This window comes from Ursus americanus, chromosome 29, assembly GCF_024610735.1.
Source record: "Ursus americanus isolate L20-20 chromosome 29, mUrsAme1.1.p, whole genome shotgun sequence".
In the NCBI taxonomy this organism is placed as follows: domain Eukaryota; kingdom Metazoa; phylum Chordata; class Mammalia; order Carnivora; family Ursidae; genus Ursus; species Ursus americanus.
This window is the reverse complement of record NC_142155.1, coordinates 16,905,741-16,922,650: the sequence shown is the minus strand read 5'-3', so window position 1 is coordinate 16,922,650 and position 16,910 is coordinate 16,905,741. Positions and strand designations below refer to the sequence as shown.

The 16,910-nt window shown below is 33.6% G+C and overlaps 1 protein-coding gene across 1 annotated transcript in view; it reads right to left on the bottom strand.

Annotated features, from left to right (window-relative positions):
• Positions 1 to 16,910, bottom strand: part of EYS (EGF-like photoreceptor maintenance factor) — a 1,472,906-nt gene that overhangs the window by 974,969 nt on the left and 481,027 nt on the right. The window contains 3 exon segments of the mRNA XM_087856898.1: positions 702 to 847; positions 14,531 to 14,632; positions 14,815 to 14,917. Coding sequence (XP_087713024.1) covers positions 702 to 847; positions 14,531 to 14,632; positions 14,815 to 14,917 — 351 coding nt within the window.

Sequence of the window (16,910 nt, the reverse complement as noted above, 5' to 3'; positions counted from 1 at the left end):
AGATACCAGTGGTGTAAAATTCAGACATTAATAAATTGAAACTTGAGATTTCAATACACTTTTGCTGGACTCACATAATTAATATTAGTATACAAAAATAATAAAGCTTTTTGTATTTCATAAATGCAAAAATTCAGCAGAAGTTTAGAGGGCTAATGCATTTTCCTTTCCATAGCTGCTTGATGAGTTTTGCCTTTATTTTTGGATAGCATTTGTGTTGTGGAATAAGTGATATTAAGAAAGCTAACTCCAAATTATATTTTTCTACTAGAACTTTAAATTCACAATGGCTCCCTGATTTCTGGCATATATGTATATTTAAAAGAGCTAATCCAATTATATTTTAAAGACATTTGTGTAATTGATATGACAGTATTATTTCTCTTAGATTATTCATACACTGATACTCCTCTATATTACAACAATATAAACATAATTCAGACACACTTCAATTCAAAAAGCATAAAAGTGTAAAACACCTTGAAATATAATCCATATATTTCTTAGCTGTTAGCAAATGATAGATTAAAAAACATAATTTTATTTTTATTAATTTCTTTTACAAGAAACAATGAGTCTCTTGCACTTCTTGGCCTACCTGCACGTGCCAGGTTATTTCAGGTTCTGGAGAGTAAATATAAGATTGCCATTTATTCATAGAGAACAATACGTTGATACAGACAGGGCGGGTAGAGGTTTACCTGTATAACCAGGAGTACAGAGGCAGTTGTATCCACTAGTTCTGCTGACGCAATCTTCTCTATCTAGACAAGGTGAGATTTCACATTCACTCATATCCAATTCACACAAAGCTCTGTGGTACCCTGGTTCACAATTACACACAAATCTAGAGAAAGGTCGGAAAATGAGAAATCACATGTTAACAAAAATCATTTCATTATATACATAATTCATATGTATATATTAAATTTTAGCCTTACTTAATATAAATATAAGCCTAACTTAATATAAATAAATGGCAATACTATCTTCATTATTTTTTCCCTTGGATAAAATATAATTCACCTTTGTTGGTTCACAACCTCAAAAGTTCCCCAAGTGAAATTTGAAACTGGTCCCCACAGATGCAAGGCGAGGAGAGTCAGAAGAAAGAGGCAAGCCACTCCAAACTGGTGGGTAACAGGTTTAATAAGCAAAGGAACTAGCATTCCAGGCTTGTCTTGGGCACCCGCAAGACAAGTAGACCTTCACACCTGCTCCCCAAATCTTAAAAATTTATGTAAAGGCATTAATGAGGTTGTCATGTATACAGTCCAGATGGTGTCAATAACTCATTACTCAGTGGTTCCTAACTGGAAATAGTGGAAAGAACATACATTCCAAGGACAAGGGAGAGAGTGAGGTGCCTCCTAACTGCCAGGATCCAGTCTGCAGGTCAACACGAGGTCATGTCCTCTCAATGACTTCTTCAACGACCTTCTAGATATTTTTCCCCTTGAATGTTTTTTACATGAGAATTTTTTCAAAAGTGAATATATTTGAATAATTAATATAACTTTGATAAGTACTATTGAGCTTAATTCTGTACTGTATATTTTATTATTAAATAAATATAAATCTTTAACTATATCCTATGTTTAAATTGAAGATTACTCTGTCCACGGATTAAATGATGTTTCTAATATGGAATCCCTTCTGGTTAAATTAAAAAGATCATTTTAGCAAAAACAATCTCATTACTGCTTAATTATATTGACAGATGTTGGAGAAATTGGATGTAATTCAATGATTAGATGTCAGGTTCAAAGTATCATGCACTTAATAGAGGAAGTGACTCCCAAGAGCCTTGCCTTTGAGAATGGCTTCCAGAAATTTCAACTGAACTTCCTTTCAATATCCAACTCTCCCCTCTTTAGCTTAAACATCAGCCTCTGATGAAACTGAGTTACTGAGTTCAGATATGTCTTCTGGACTTTAACTTGGGAATATTTCTTGCTCCTATGTGGATTTCATTTTATTGATTCAGATTCTGTCTCAAAGGGCCCTTGATTCTTTCCTTTATAGTGTACGCTATAGCAACAATCTATATAACTATATGGCAGAATCACCCTGAATTTATTTTTAGTGTATTCCTGGATATTGTGCTGAACATGTTTTTATCTCATCATCTAATCAGCCTGTATCTATTTTCTAGAAGATAGAAGACCAATTCTCCAGAGACGAAATTGTGATGAGTTTTAGGTATATATATGTAAAATAACATCAGTAAAACAACAACCAAATAATCTATGACAAGCCAATAAATAATGCTAAGAAGAGAAAGCAATAATTTAATCTTTTCTTCTGTATTCATAGAAAAATATTAATGAAAACATAAAACTAATTTCCATAGATAAAATTAAATTGAGAGAAAATGCTCCCAGAAAAACAAGTTCTAAGTAGTTTTTTTCTTTCTCCTTTTGAAGTCTAAATAAAACTGTTTACCAAATTTTCTTGTAATAATTTTGAAACAAATTTTTGTTCTGATTTTTTGAGGGAACTCTTTCTAATTAACATCAGTTTCACCATGATTGTAATTATAAAAACATAAACACAGGAAATCTAACAAGCCCATGCTCCTCTTTTACTCACATACCACATATTAACTGATTGAATGCCAGATGTTAGTCATGTACTCAGATCCAAGTGTAAATAAGGCTTCAGCTTATTTTTTAAATTCTCATAAAGAAGTTAGGGACATTCACATGTAAACATTACAGTAAATATATGCCAATTGAGAAAAGTGTGAAGTCATACAAAAACAGAGTTAAATGCTAGAGAAGGTGACAGGAAAGGTTTTACTGGTTAGTCAATAAAGAGTGGGATTTTTGTATCAGTTGGACAGAAGTCATTAAAATTCCATGTGCAATGTCATGCTGGTGTAATTTCTCTAGAGCATTCCGTGCGACTAGGATCTTGACCAAAATCACTTTTTAGGGTGATCCAAATACTATGATTCTTGAATTTGTGTTCAAATACCAAAAATTTTCTCCATCTCCACATTCTCTCTTGCATCTTCCAATAGAGTCCAGAAAACATAATGAATCTTTTAACTGCCTTACTAAAGTCAAGATATGTTTGTTAATGATATTCTCTGGCTTGCTACTGTGTGTTCCAGTGAATCAATGATTCTGAGGGATCACAGAGTAGGTAGGAGTTGGACAGTGTTTTCAGTTGTAGCACTAAAAGGTATGTCCAAGAAATAATTTTTTTCATACTGATAGATTATATTACTACAAAATATATCAGAAAATTACTCTGATCTCAATTTATATATCTGTTGCATGTCCTTAGGACAGTTCTATTATACTTCCAGAAATTACAAAACCTATTCTTTTTTTTTTTTTTTAAAGATTTTATTTACTTATTCGACAAAGATAGAGACAGCCAGCGAGAGAGGGAACACAAGCAGGGGGAGTGGGAGAGGAAGAAGCAGGCTCCTAGTGGAGGAGCCTGATGTGGGGCTCGATCCCATAACGCCGGGATCACGCCCTGAGCCGAAGGCAGACGCCCAACCGCTGTGCCACTCAGGCGCCCCTACAAAATCTATTCTTTACTCTGAAAGGTTGAATATTAGAAATTATTTTGGGACATCTTAAATTTATAATAACGATCGTTGATTTTTCTCAATCTATTATAAACATAACTTTATTCATTAAATTTACAGAATTCTCCCTGTGTATTTGTGTATGTGTGTGTGTGTGTCTTTTTCCTCTTTCTCTCTTTTTGAAAACCAGAAAATATCCATATCTCTTGCCTTTTGCCACCCAAATTTTGTTTTCTGTAATTACAAAAACTTCGAATCTCTGTGCCAAGTCTTTCCCCGGAGACTTAAAATATATATGTACTCTCTCCCTTCCTTCCCCCTATCTCCTTTTCTCTCTTCCCTGCCCTTGGTCCCAACACCTCCTCTTCTTCTCAAATAGGAGAGGTAGGCAAATACAGCACATTCTCAACTTGTTCTCTCTGTACCTACCCTGGTCCTTCAAACCATTAAAAAATTAAACTGCATAAGGCATGTCTGAAAGGAACCTCACCAGATTCCTCCTCCTCCAGCCCTCCAACTAAAATATACAATCCCTTCAGCTTTGCTGTATTTTCCCTTCCATTATTGGCTGCTGAGGGCCCCATTCCTACATTATGCAGACCAAGGCTACCTAGACTATGGGGAAAAAGTAAAAGTGAACGTTGATTTTTATTAATGTCTTAATTGATGCATTTAATCTTATAGTAATATTGAATTGCATGTTAAAAGTGTCTAAAACATTTCTTCTTTTGATGAAACCCTATTTTAACAACTTTTAAAACACAAATATGCATATATTAAAAATATCTTGTCTTGAAGCAACAATTAAGACCATGAAATTTGTAATATATTTTTGATAAAATGGAAATTTCTAATTTAAATTCAAGGCTTTATTTCAAAAGTTTTAGTGGAATTAAACTTAAATAGGTTGTCAAGGTAGTGAACATTTTTTTATTCAAATTTCCCTTAATTTGATAGTGACCTAAAATTTTCCAGATAGGTTTTCAAGATACTTTTCCAAAACTAAAATGACTTCTAAAGAAAATTCAGTACATTGAAAAAAAAAAAAGTAGAGGTAAAGAAGAGTAACTGTATTTTCCATAAAGTGATATTGCCGTAATGAAAGGGGAGGGAAAAATGCAAGGTAATCACAGGGACTTGTAGCTCTAAAATGAGGCCCTGCTTTACATTATTCTTAACATTATTCTTTTATCTCATTTTTATCTGATTTCAGATGAGAAAGAAGTTAATTAGTAGAGAAATTGTTTTTATGCTTCTAGAAAGCTGAGTTATTCTAAAATATACCACTATATTGATTAAATCATATTATAAGATCCAATATATGAATTTTTAATGAGTTTTAATTTAATTTAATCTTTTTTCAGAGTTTTAATTTTAAAATGCACTTAGAGTGTTAAGATTTCATATATATTTCTTCCAAAAGATCATTTTATAAAAGCCTGGAGTCCAAACACAAAAATAAAACTACAAACTACTGTAGGAGAAACTTTATGATAAAACATGTTAGGTTATGTTATAGCTATTCAGATTTTGAGATAATTTATAATACATTTTAAAGTAATTTCTACCTCTTTCTTATAATTCTATACTGCATTCCTGAACCATAGTTCTTTATAATAATATTTCTTAATCAAAAAATGAATAATCTATTTATATTTTTGACATGGATAAGGATTCTCACACTAAAATTTTATGAAAAAATTAAAGTTTAATAAACACTTTAGATAACATTTAAAAATGTTAATCAGTTATAAGATATGTAAAACTCGTCTGTTCCTTCATAATTTTTTTTTTAAAGATTTTATTTATTTATTTGACAGAGAGACAGCCAGCGAGAGAGGGAACACAAGCAGGGGATATGGGAGAGGAGGAAGCAGGCTCCCAGCGGAAGAGCCTGATGTGGGGCTTGATCCCAGATCGCCGGGATCATGCCCTGAGCTGAAGGCAGATGCTTAATGACTGCACTACCCAGGCGCCCCTGTTCTTTCATAATTTTTTAATGAATAAAAGCATACTTAAGTATACAAACATACATAATGGAAAGTAAATACAATACTTGTAAAATCTGCACATGGAAAAACTACCAAATTTAATATTAATCTAAGAGAATACTGAACATGCTATGATATGTATAGTTCATTTATTTTTTGTTTTAACTTAGCATCTTTAAGATGGTATACTTTAAGGTGCTGTATATTCTGTGTATCTTAAGCAAAAGGAAGAAGAAAAACTAAACCAACTTTTTTCTACCCAATATATTTGCTCCACAGGGTGATTATCTTTAAAATAGTCTTTATATGTCATTATTATTATTTTACTACACATGGGTATGGAAACAATGGGGTTATGGAAAAGTGTTTAGTAGAATATAAATCATTGGGCTTAATAGCTGGTTTCTAGGCAATTTACAGAAGAATGTACAGATTTTTGTCTCTTAGTTAAATGTACATTAGCCAGTCATTTTCAACTTTGTAATGGTAAAGAACTGCTAAACTCGTGAACATCACACACCAATTGGTCACAGTATTCTCTTTGATAATGATTCGTGTGTGATAATCACATCAGCCATTTGGAAATTTTTCTTCTTCTATAGTCTTTGAATGAACCAGACATGTAATTGTTCTGATGAATTCTTTCCTTAGCTATAAATTTTTCATAGTTCAATATTATTGTCAGTGATCTAAGTAAACTGATGACTGTGGCTTAAAAAGACATTAGTTCTATTGGATAACATATGCGATCAAATGTCAGAAAATGTCAATTGTAGTGTTCAGTTTTGCAATAGTTTGTAGCTGAACTGGAGCTGCCATCTGTATGTTGTCATATCTCAAGGAATTCTTTAAATACTGTCATTAGGATTAAGTATTAATTGTTGCAGGCCCCAGTTTCAATAGCCAAGGAGAGAATGGAACAGATTAAAAATATAGATGTAATAATAAGTACATTATATAATAATTACTGTTTTTATTATTTTTCTTGTGTGTCTATAGTTTAATTTGTACTAAACATATAACAATTGGTCTTAAATGAGTTGTTAGGTTATTTCAAAGATTTTTAATGGTAAGTTAACATCAATATGCTAAAAACACACTAAAAAAAGTTCTTTATATCAAAAAACATATTCTTGGAAAACAGATGGGATATGAAAATGTGATTACTTATTTTTCAGCTGTTGATGATTTTTTTGGTCTTAAAGATTTTAATGCATTGAAATGGCTTTTATTATAACAATTTAAACAAAGTAATTTTCTGAGAATAGAATAATCTACACCCATATACCCATCATCCATATTTAACACATCTCAATGTTTTTCCATGTTTCTGAATAGTTTTAAGGAAAATGTATAAAACATATATTTGAAAACCCTTTCTATACATCAAGATTCATTTTTCATTCCTTTCTACTGGGAGGAAATCACTATTCTTAGATTGATGTGCATTCTTTGAAGTATGTTTTAAAATTTCATTAAAATTTTTTTTTTTTAAAGATTTTATTTATTTATTCGACAGAGATAGAGACAGCCAGCGAGAGAGGGAACACAAGCAGGGGAGTGGGAGAGGAAGAAGCAGGCTCATAGCGGAGGAGCCTGATGTGGGGCTCGATCCCATAACGCCGGGATCACGCCCTGAGCCGAAGGCAGACGCTTAACCGCTGTGCCACCCAGGCGCCCCTAAAATTTCATTAAAATTATATTAGTGTCTCCAAAATGAAATAATTATGTACAAATCTAATAATATATGTGCATGATTCATGTGAGAAAAGCTAGAAAACTCTGATGAATGAAATCAAAGAAAAATTAAATTGAGAGATACTACATGTTCATGGGTAGGAAGACTATATTGTCAGGATGTCAGTTCTGCCCAAAGTAACCTTCGGTTCAATGAAATCCCAATCAAAATCTTAGCAAGTTATCCTGTGGATATTAATAAAACAATTCTAAATATTATAGGGAGAAGCAAAAGACTCAGAATTCAATGTTGGAGAACAAAGTTGAAGGACTGACACTGCCTGCCCTTAAGATATTATAAACCTACAGTAATCAAGATAGTGTGGTATTATCAAAAGAATAAACGAATAGATCAGTGGAACAGAATAGGGAGCACAGAAATATACTCACATAAATACTTTGTGTATTTATACACAAATCTTTGACAAAGAGGCAAAGGCGATTCAATGGAAAAATGTTTTTTTCAAAATATGGTGTTGGCACAACTGGACATTCACACTGAAAATCTAAAAAATCTAGAAACACACCTTAAACTCTTTGTATAAACTAACTCAAAATGGATAAAATACTCAATGGAAAAGGCAAAATTATAAGAACTCCTTGAAGAAAGGAGAAAATCTTGATGATGTTGGGTCTGGTTGTCCATTTAGATAGGAAACCAGGATATGAATCACGAAAGAAAGAATTGGTAAGATGGGCTTAATTCAAATTAAAATTCCTGTTCTGTGAAAGACTGTGTCAGGAGAATTACAAGAAAAGCCATAGACTGGAAGAAGATATTTGCAAAAGACATAACAAACAAAGGATTATTACCCAAAACATACAAACATTTAAAATTCAACAATAAGAAAACAAACAATTCAATTTTTAAAAATGGGCCCATGATCTTTTTTTTTTTTTTAATTTTAATTTATTTGACAGAGAGAGCATAGGCAGGGGGAGTGGCAGAGGGAGAGGGAGAGGGAGAAGCAGGCTCCATGCTGAGCAGAGAGCCCAATGTGGGGCTTGATCCCAGGACCCTGGGATCATGATCTGAGCCAAAGGCAGACGCTTAACCAACCCACTGAGCCATCCAGGCGAAGGGCCCATGATCCTAACAGATACCTCACTAAAGAAGTCCTATTGATGTCAAATAAGCATATGAAAAGATGCTCCACATCATTTGTCATGAGGTAAATGCAAATCAAAACAATGAGATACCACTACACACCTTTTAGAATAGCCCAACTCTAGAACACTGACAATACCAAATGCTCATAAGAATGTGAAGCAACAGGAGCACTTTTTTTTTTTTTTTTTTTAGATTTTATTTATTTGATAGAGTGAGTGAGCAACAGACAGCACAAGTCATGGGGAGAAGCAGAGGCAGAGGGAGAAGCAGATTTCCCCACAATCAACATTCCCCACCAATGGTACATTGTATTACAATTCATGAATCTACACTGACATACCAATTATCATTCAGTCTATAGTTTGTATTAGGATTTACTCATTGCATTGTACATTCTGTGGATTTTGACAAATGTATAATGGCATGTGTGCATCATTATAATATCATACATAATAGCTTCACTGCCCTAAATATCCTCTGAGATCCACCTATTTATCCCTCCTTATTCTCTAATTCCTAGAAACCACAATCTCTTTATTGTCCCCAATGTTTTGCCTTTTCTAAATTGTTATATAGTTGGAATCATACTCTATGTAAGGTTTTATAGATTGCCTTCTTTCACTTAGTAATATGCATTTAAGATTCCTCCATGCGTCTTCATGGACTGATAGCTCATTTTTTTTGAGTGCCGAATAATTTTCCATTGTCTGAACAGAACATACCACAACTTAATTATCCATTCACTTACTGATGGCTATCTTGGTTGCTTCCAAGTGTTGGCAATTATGAATAAGGCTGCTATAATCATCTGGGTGTTAGTTTTTGAGTGGACCTAAGTTTTGACTCATTTGGGTAAATACCACATAGTGTGATTTTTGGATCATATTGTTAGTTTTGCAAGAACCTGCCAAATTCCAAAGTAGCTGCCATTTCTTTTTTATCCACAGGGAAATCACCTTGGAGGTCCAAATATTTCCCGTTTATTACATAATCATCTTCAAAGGATGTTTCTGAATAGTCACCTCCATATCCTTTCTTACATTTCCGGTTTCTGGGGAGGCCCTCTGGAAAAAGATGATGGCCACTGGGTGGATTCAACACTAATCAGGTGGTCAAAAGTCATATCCAGAAACCTCTAAGATCTGTTTCTTAACAGGAAGAGACTGGTTCAGTTATGGTTCAGTCAATATATTGTATTGTTTTTCCTATACATGAGCTGAGCTTGAGGATCAATATTTACAAAAACTCTTCATGTTGGGTGCCAGATTGTTCACCATTAGTGTTTGGTTATTTTCCATCAAGCTTTTTAGGATATTCTCAGTTTGAGAAACACTTTAATGTCATCAGCTAGATTGAAGAGTCAACATCAACTTTATAATCAATTCAGTTCTCTGTAAATGCACTCACAGTTCTTGTGTTCATGAATCAACCATGGGAGTTCTCTTTTAAGCAGAGGGCATTTTGGCTGACTTCCTCCTCTAACTCTTTGAGATCTCATACTGGAACTTGGAAAACTGGTCTTTAGAAGCCATATAATTAACTGATGTGAAATACCTTTATTTATATTTGTAAAATCATTTTGATTCTACTATTCATTTCCATTCTAGTCCCTCACTCAGGGCTATCTCCTAAGTCCCACGCAGGGCAAATTAGGAATGCCAGGCAGTTAATGCCCCATGCCTCAGTCTGCATGTTTTCTGTGAGCTTATTTTCCAGTTAGTAATCCTATCTTCATTTTGGTTGATAGCATTTTTTATCTTAATTCTTTACCACTCTTCTTCCTAGCCACAGCTTCATCATGGGAAGAGCGTTTGCCCCACACCCTCAGGAATGGCTACAATTATTTTTTTGCACAGTCATCTATAGGTAAGGATGAAGGGCACTGTTTCAGAGCTGAGGGCTTAAGGGATTTTGCCTGTTTTTTGCTTGTTCTCTTGAACTTCTGCAACTCTTTGAGAACACGCTAGTCCAATAAAAATGAAAGACAGTTGGAGCACGGCCATTTCAGCTGACTTAACAGACTGTGAAACATTTCTTCCTCCCCAGCTATGTCCCAGAGAAAATTAGATGAACCCAGCCTATATTAGAGCCAAATACCAGTAAACCACAGATGTGAAAATATTAATATATAATAACTATGTTTAACCAATGAGTTTTCAGTTTCTGCTAAGCAACAACAGCAAACCAGTACAAAATAGTAACTTTGAAGGAGTTCATACCCACTGTAGACAAAGGATAGATATGGCAAAGGAACTTAAATCTCTGAATTCACTTTAATCTCCATTAGTGATAGAGGTTAAACCTCTCCTGTTTCTTATGGAATCTGTGCTTCTTTGCATACAAGCCTTCCTCTAAATGCGCTGACGGAGTTGACTTATAAAATGTCGCCAGTTGGGGCCCACTCCCCAACGTTTCTCATTGGTTCCAGCCCATAAAAAGGATTAGATTCCAACTTTGCTGATGAGAGATGGAAACACTTGACTGGGAACAGCTAGCCTGTACACTAGAAGAGCTGCATAACCCCACAAATCTGTATTGTCACAAAGTTGGGGGGCATGTGTGGGATTGACCCTAAGGTAGTCAGACCAAAGGAGAAGAAATATAAAACTTAAATGAGTTAAGCTTATTGACATGGATGGAGAGAGAAGATTCAATGTGCTAATATTAGCATGTGGGTACGGTGTTAAATTGGCTAATCAAAAACAGGAGTTAATTCCAGCTTAGACTGAGGAGGTAGAAGTGCCAGAGTATTCTTGGTACATATTAAAAGGAGTTATTCATAGGCTTATTTTTATAGAAATGTTTGAATGGATCTATCATGAGAAAGCTGTTCAGCTACCTCTTTATTTCTATCCCAAGAGAATGCAGGAAGGTCTTCCTATCTCCTCGGAAGAAATTCCATTCACCAAGATCAAGAACAGGGTTCATGAGGGCAGCACTACTGTCTTGATGAACTCTGTGGTTAATGTCCTTTATAGGCTGGAGATAATGTGAGATGCTACAGTAAAATTGGGTTCCCTGATACAAATTAGAATAATGGGATCCAAGAATGGATGAAAACTGTTGGATATGCTTGACTATCAGATTAAAAATGAGCAAATAGCCCCATAAATCAGAGAAACAGTTGGTGATTGGTGGATTGATTCAGACATCCTTGATAGTGGCTAATCAGTGATGAGTTTCTAGAAATAAAATACATGGACAATATGTTATGGTGCTATTCACATATATAGAATTAACTATATAGGTCTGCAGGACAGACACACTATTCAATTTGCCTTTGTAAGGATTTCAAGCCTCTTACACAATTTCGGACCTATACTATGTCATGGACTCAGTGCCTCAACTGAAGGAGAGTAGGACCTTTTTGAAGAAGGATCTTGATATATAGTCACAAGTGTTCCATGTATCTTCCTGAAGCCTTCCTCAGAGGGTTCTGAGGCCATTTACCACTATGATTGTTCACTGATGAAAGAATGATATTCAGGCCTTCCAGGAGTTTTTAGATAACGGCCCTGAACTTATGCTTATCTTTGAAATACCATTGTTCCACTAGTAGTGTGCACAATTATTTAGGTCTGGTAGATGGATTATAAATCCATCTTTTGTTGTTTCATTTCATTTTCCTCCATAGTCCCTGAATATATAGTGTAGTCAAATACTTAGTAATAGAATTTCCACATGGGAATAAGAGATACTATGCACGAAAGCAAAATGGGGAGATCTTGAAATGCCCCTTCAGACTTATCAAGATTTTAAACTGAAAGCAATTCTGTATCCCTATGGGACTTGTAGTGATTAGTGTCCCCTTCAAAGGCTTTTGAGTTAAAGAGAGGTGATTCAAAGCATGTCTCCATTTACTTCATTAGACTGGACAGTGCAAAGGTCAGGTGGCCACAGAAAATAATAGAAATAATAGAAGATTATCAGAAACCTAAGCAGGTTATGATATAAATTGTGAGAGGAATTCTAGATGGTAGCTCTCTATTAAGATAAACAAATATAACTATTGGTGTCTGGAGAGCAATGGTGACCTGGCAAATGAGTCTTACTTATCCTAATTAATGTGTATCCAGTTGAATTTGTCCAACTGTTTTTTTTTTTTAAGATATTTTAGAAGACCTAAATAAAGACACGTCAATTCTCTTCAAATTGATCTACAAATTCAATGAAATCCCAATAAAAATTCTACTTGGTCTTTATTTGTTTAGATGTAGGGATTTATGCAATACATAACATAACAGAAAAAAAATGTCAAAAATAACTAAAGCTTCCTGAAGAAGATTAAAAATATGAGATTTCTTGCCTTATCAGTACTGAGATATTTGAAAGGTAAATAATTAAGATTTATGGTACTGGCACATGGACAGCTAATTGAACTAAGGAAACAGAATAGAGGCAAAGAAATAGACATATTAGTATACGGGGACTTGTTCTGCAACCAAGAAAGCATTGCAGATCAGGCCCAGCAGTAAGTAACAGATGAAGTTATTCAATACATATAGCAGGCACAATTAGTTAATCATATGCAAAAATGAACTTAAAAATCCTACCTTACACACACACACACACACACACACACACACACGTGCAAGTGCATAATTTCCAGATAAATTGGATTAAATATGAAGGGTGAAACTTTAAATGCTTTAAAAGGAAATATAAGCAACATTCTTTTGTCCTGGAATAAACTTTTTAAAAAATATTGAACCACTCTTGAATCCCTGGAATAAATCCTACTTGATTAGGTGAATGATTCTTTTTAAAGTATTATTGGATTCAGTTGTTAATTTTAATATATTATTGGATTGAGTTGCTACTGAGGATTTTTGTAACTATGTTCTTCACAGACACTGACTTGTAGTTTTTTTTGTGTGTGTTGTCTTTATCTGGTTTTGTTATCAGGGTAATGTTGGCTTCATAGAATGCATTTGGAAGTTTTCCTTTCTCTTCTATTTCTTGGAAAAGTTTGATAAGAATAGTTATTGGCTCTTTAAGTAAACATTTTTAAACAAGATAAAAAAGGCAAACCATAAGCAAATTGATTAATTTGAATACATTAAAATTAAAGTTTAGCACTCAAAACTTATCATAGAGAAGGTAAAATGTCAAGCCACAATCAACAGAACATATTTTCAGTAAATACAACTAATGAAAGCAGTAATAATCAAAATTTATAAAGATTTTTACAAATCAACAAGAAGAAAACATAACTGGGAAAATGCCATAAATAGGCATTTCTAGAAAGGAAAAATTAAATATCTTAAAATGGATGAAGGAATGCTTAAACTCATAAGTTATGATAAGAATGCAGGAAAAAACAAACAAGAATATATAATTTTACATACAGCATATAAACCCAAAGAATGCAAACAGGGACACTTACTCACTTTCACTAAGAATATGAATATTCCATTTCAAAGTGAAATGGAAAAAAAATGATATAATACATGTGAAAACATCTACCCAATAATCCAACTATTCCATTTCTAGGTATGAAATCTAAAGTAACACTAGTACTTGTGTATTTGGGGAAATATTTGAAAACCTTAATAGTATTATTATTTCTAAGAAAGAAGAGTCAAACAACCCAGACAGCTATGATCAGAAGAATGATAAATAAATGTTGACACATATTTAAATGAATACCGAACAACAGTTAAAAATGAGCAACAGATAGATGCATTAGTGCAGAAATGTCATGTTCAACATAATGAATTGTTTCTGAAGACTATATACAATATTATGTCAGGTATATTAAATGCAGACTAAGTGTTCTGTTGAGGCAGGTATACAAATAGCTAATACTATATATTAAAGGCAAGAGGATGGGTCAAATAGGTGATAGGGATTAAGGAGTGTACTTGTGAGGAGCACCAGGTGTTGTATGGAAGTGTTAAATCACTATTTTGTACACCTGAAACTAATATTACACCATGCTAACTGAAATTTAAATAAAAACTTAAACATAAAATCTTGGTTCAACAACAACAAAATTCAGGATATTCAATACAGCTGGGTGGAAAAGTAGGGGAGGATATGGGGAAGGTTCTGCTTAGGTTGAATGATGGGTACATATACATTCATTTTATTATTTAAATATCATATATAAAATAATTGATTAAGTAAAATGTAGCCTCTAACCTGTTTCTCAGATCCACACAGGTTCCATTATTTTTGCAAGGTCTAGAAGAACACTCATTTGTTTCAAGTTCACATAGAGGTCCAGAAAACCCAGGTCTGCAATTTTAAACAAGAAATTTAATAACTCCATTAGTATAAACATATACATTCAAAGCTTCAAATAATTATAACACGGCAAATTGTTAATAACCAGAAATGTTCAATTTGTCAACTGAAATTATAAACATGGATGCATTTAGAAACATCTAGATGCATAAACTTGTATCTAGTTATTTCTTGGTTTTCTCTACCTGAAATTGTTGACCCCATCTTCACAGTCACCATAATTCTGACAGGGAAGGGAGAAGCACTCATTCACATTAATTTCACAATGTTCATCCTCAAATCCTACAAGGAGAGACGAGATGGATAAAGATGAGCAAGCCTCACTTTAGAGTGTGAAAATCAGTCAGTGGTGAAGCGTCCGCAGAATATGCTCTTAGTGGAAGCTTAGAAAAAAAATTAAAGAAAGAAAACACCTCATCTCTAGCTTCTCATACAACTCTATTTCACATCACATATGATTAAAGTTACACTAGTTTCTAATTAATGAGTTCAAATGAAAGAATCAAGGGAGAGATACTTTACTAAATCCTTTGGGAAAATAGGGTGTTGCAAATGTTGCTGTTGTTTTAAGGTATTTAAATGTTTGAACAAGAAGAAATAAAACAATCTGGAAATCAAATGAATTAATATGACGGCCAATCTTAAAGTAAAATTGAGCTTCAGCGATCAAATTTATTCAGCAGTTAGCAGATGAGGCAAATTATTTAATTACTTTCCATATCCAAGTGATTCAAAGAAAACAAATTATTTTGATTCATAGCTACATAATCAGTCATCCATTTAAACACATGCCAGTTATATAAAAAAACAAACAAAGAACATGAAAAAAAATTATACAGACTTACGAGAGGCAGTTATAATTATTTCAACACATTTGTGTCAGGAAAAAATCAGCATATCACTTTTTAAAATACATTAAATATTTTAGTATTTATGACGACAATTTAAACAATTATTTCGATGATATTAACTAGATAAAATATATTCTTATATTCATTTTTTTCTTGTTAATATTTTTTCAATACTAGTTAGAAAATGTGTGAAATAAGATGATTTTCCTTTCTCTTACTTTTTCAGTGCTATAATTAAGTATGAAATAATTGCAGTGACATTATAAATGACAATACCTACTCATATTTTTTAGTTTGAAGAACAAAAGTTCATTCAAGTGGTTCTACAAAACCTGCATTTAGTATTGGCATCCACATAGACTGGGATCTGAAAGAGAGGGTGATCTAGCTACACACAAATGGTCCTCTTCCCTCCCTAACACCATCTCATGAAGTCTTTCCTCTTCTTTGTATCTTAAAATATCTCTTCATGTTGAAAGCTTCACGATACTGGCATGAAGATGATATAGCACAGGTTCCTTGATCTCTATTTCTATATCATGATCTTTCAGCTTTGGCATCTACTGCTGAGTGGAAAATCCTCTCTACTTCCTCACTTAGAGTCCAGCGAGAGAACATAGGATTGTCCTACTTTATCCATTCACACCATGCTACAAGCCACTGCTGTTCTCTGTGGTGTCTACCACCAAGCCAAGTGGAAAACCTGCTTCTACTTGGAGTTTGGGAAGCTGATATTACCTCTTAAAAAATCTGGCTGCCTCTTTAGTAGGATATTATCTCCTACTAAAATGGAAACCTAAAAATTAACCCAAAAGAAGGCAAGAGTAAAAAGGAACAAAGTAGAGATACAAGTACCACAGAAAGTAGAAAACAAATAGCAAGACGATCCATTTAAAGTCATATACATCAATAATTACATCAAATGAGTTTTTTTTAAACATTTTATTTATTTATTTATTTATTTATTTATTTATTTATTTATTTATTTAACACAGAGACAGCCAGTGAGAGAGACAAGCAGGGGGAGTGGGAGAGGAAGAAGCAGGCTCCCAGCAGAGGAGCCTGATGTGGGGCTCGATCCCAGAACGTTGGGATCACGCCCTGAGCCGAAGGCAGACACTTAACGACTGCACCACCCAGGTGACCCTCAAATGAGTTTGTTTTTTGTTTTTTTTAAAATACTTCAATAAAAGGCAGAGTCAGCCAAGCTAAATAAAATAACAGAACCAACTACATAGTTTCTAAAGGAAATTTGCTTTAAATATAGAGATGATGATGGGTTAAAAGTAGAAAGATGGAATAAAGATGCACTACGAAACACTTGTCATAAGATATCTACAATGCCTACGTGTCTAGTAGATCAGGCAGTTTTTAGGTCAAGTATCATTATTAATTTTTCCTATTTTCTTCTTACTCAATTATCA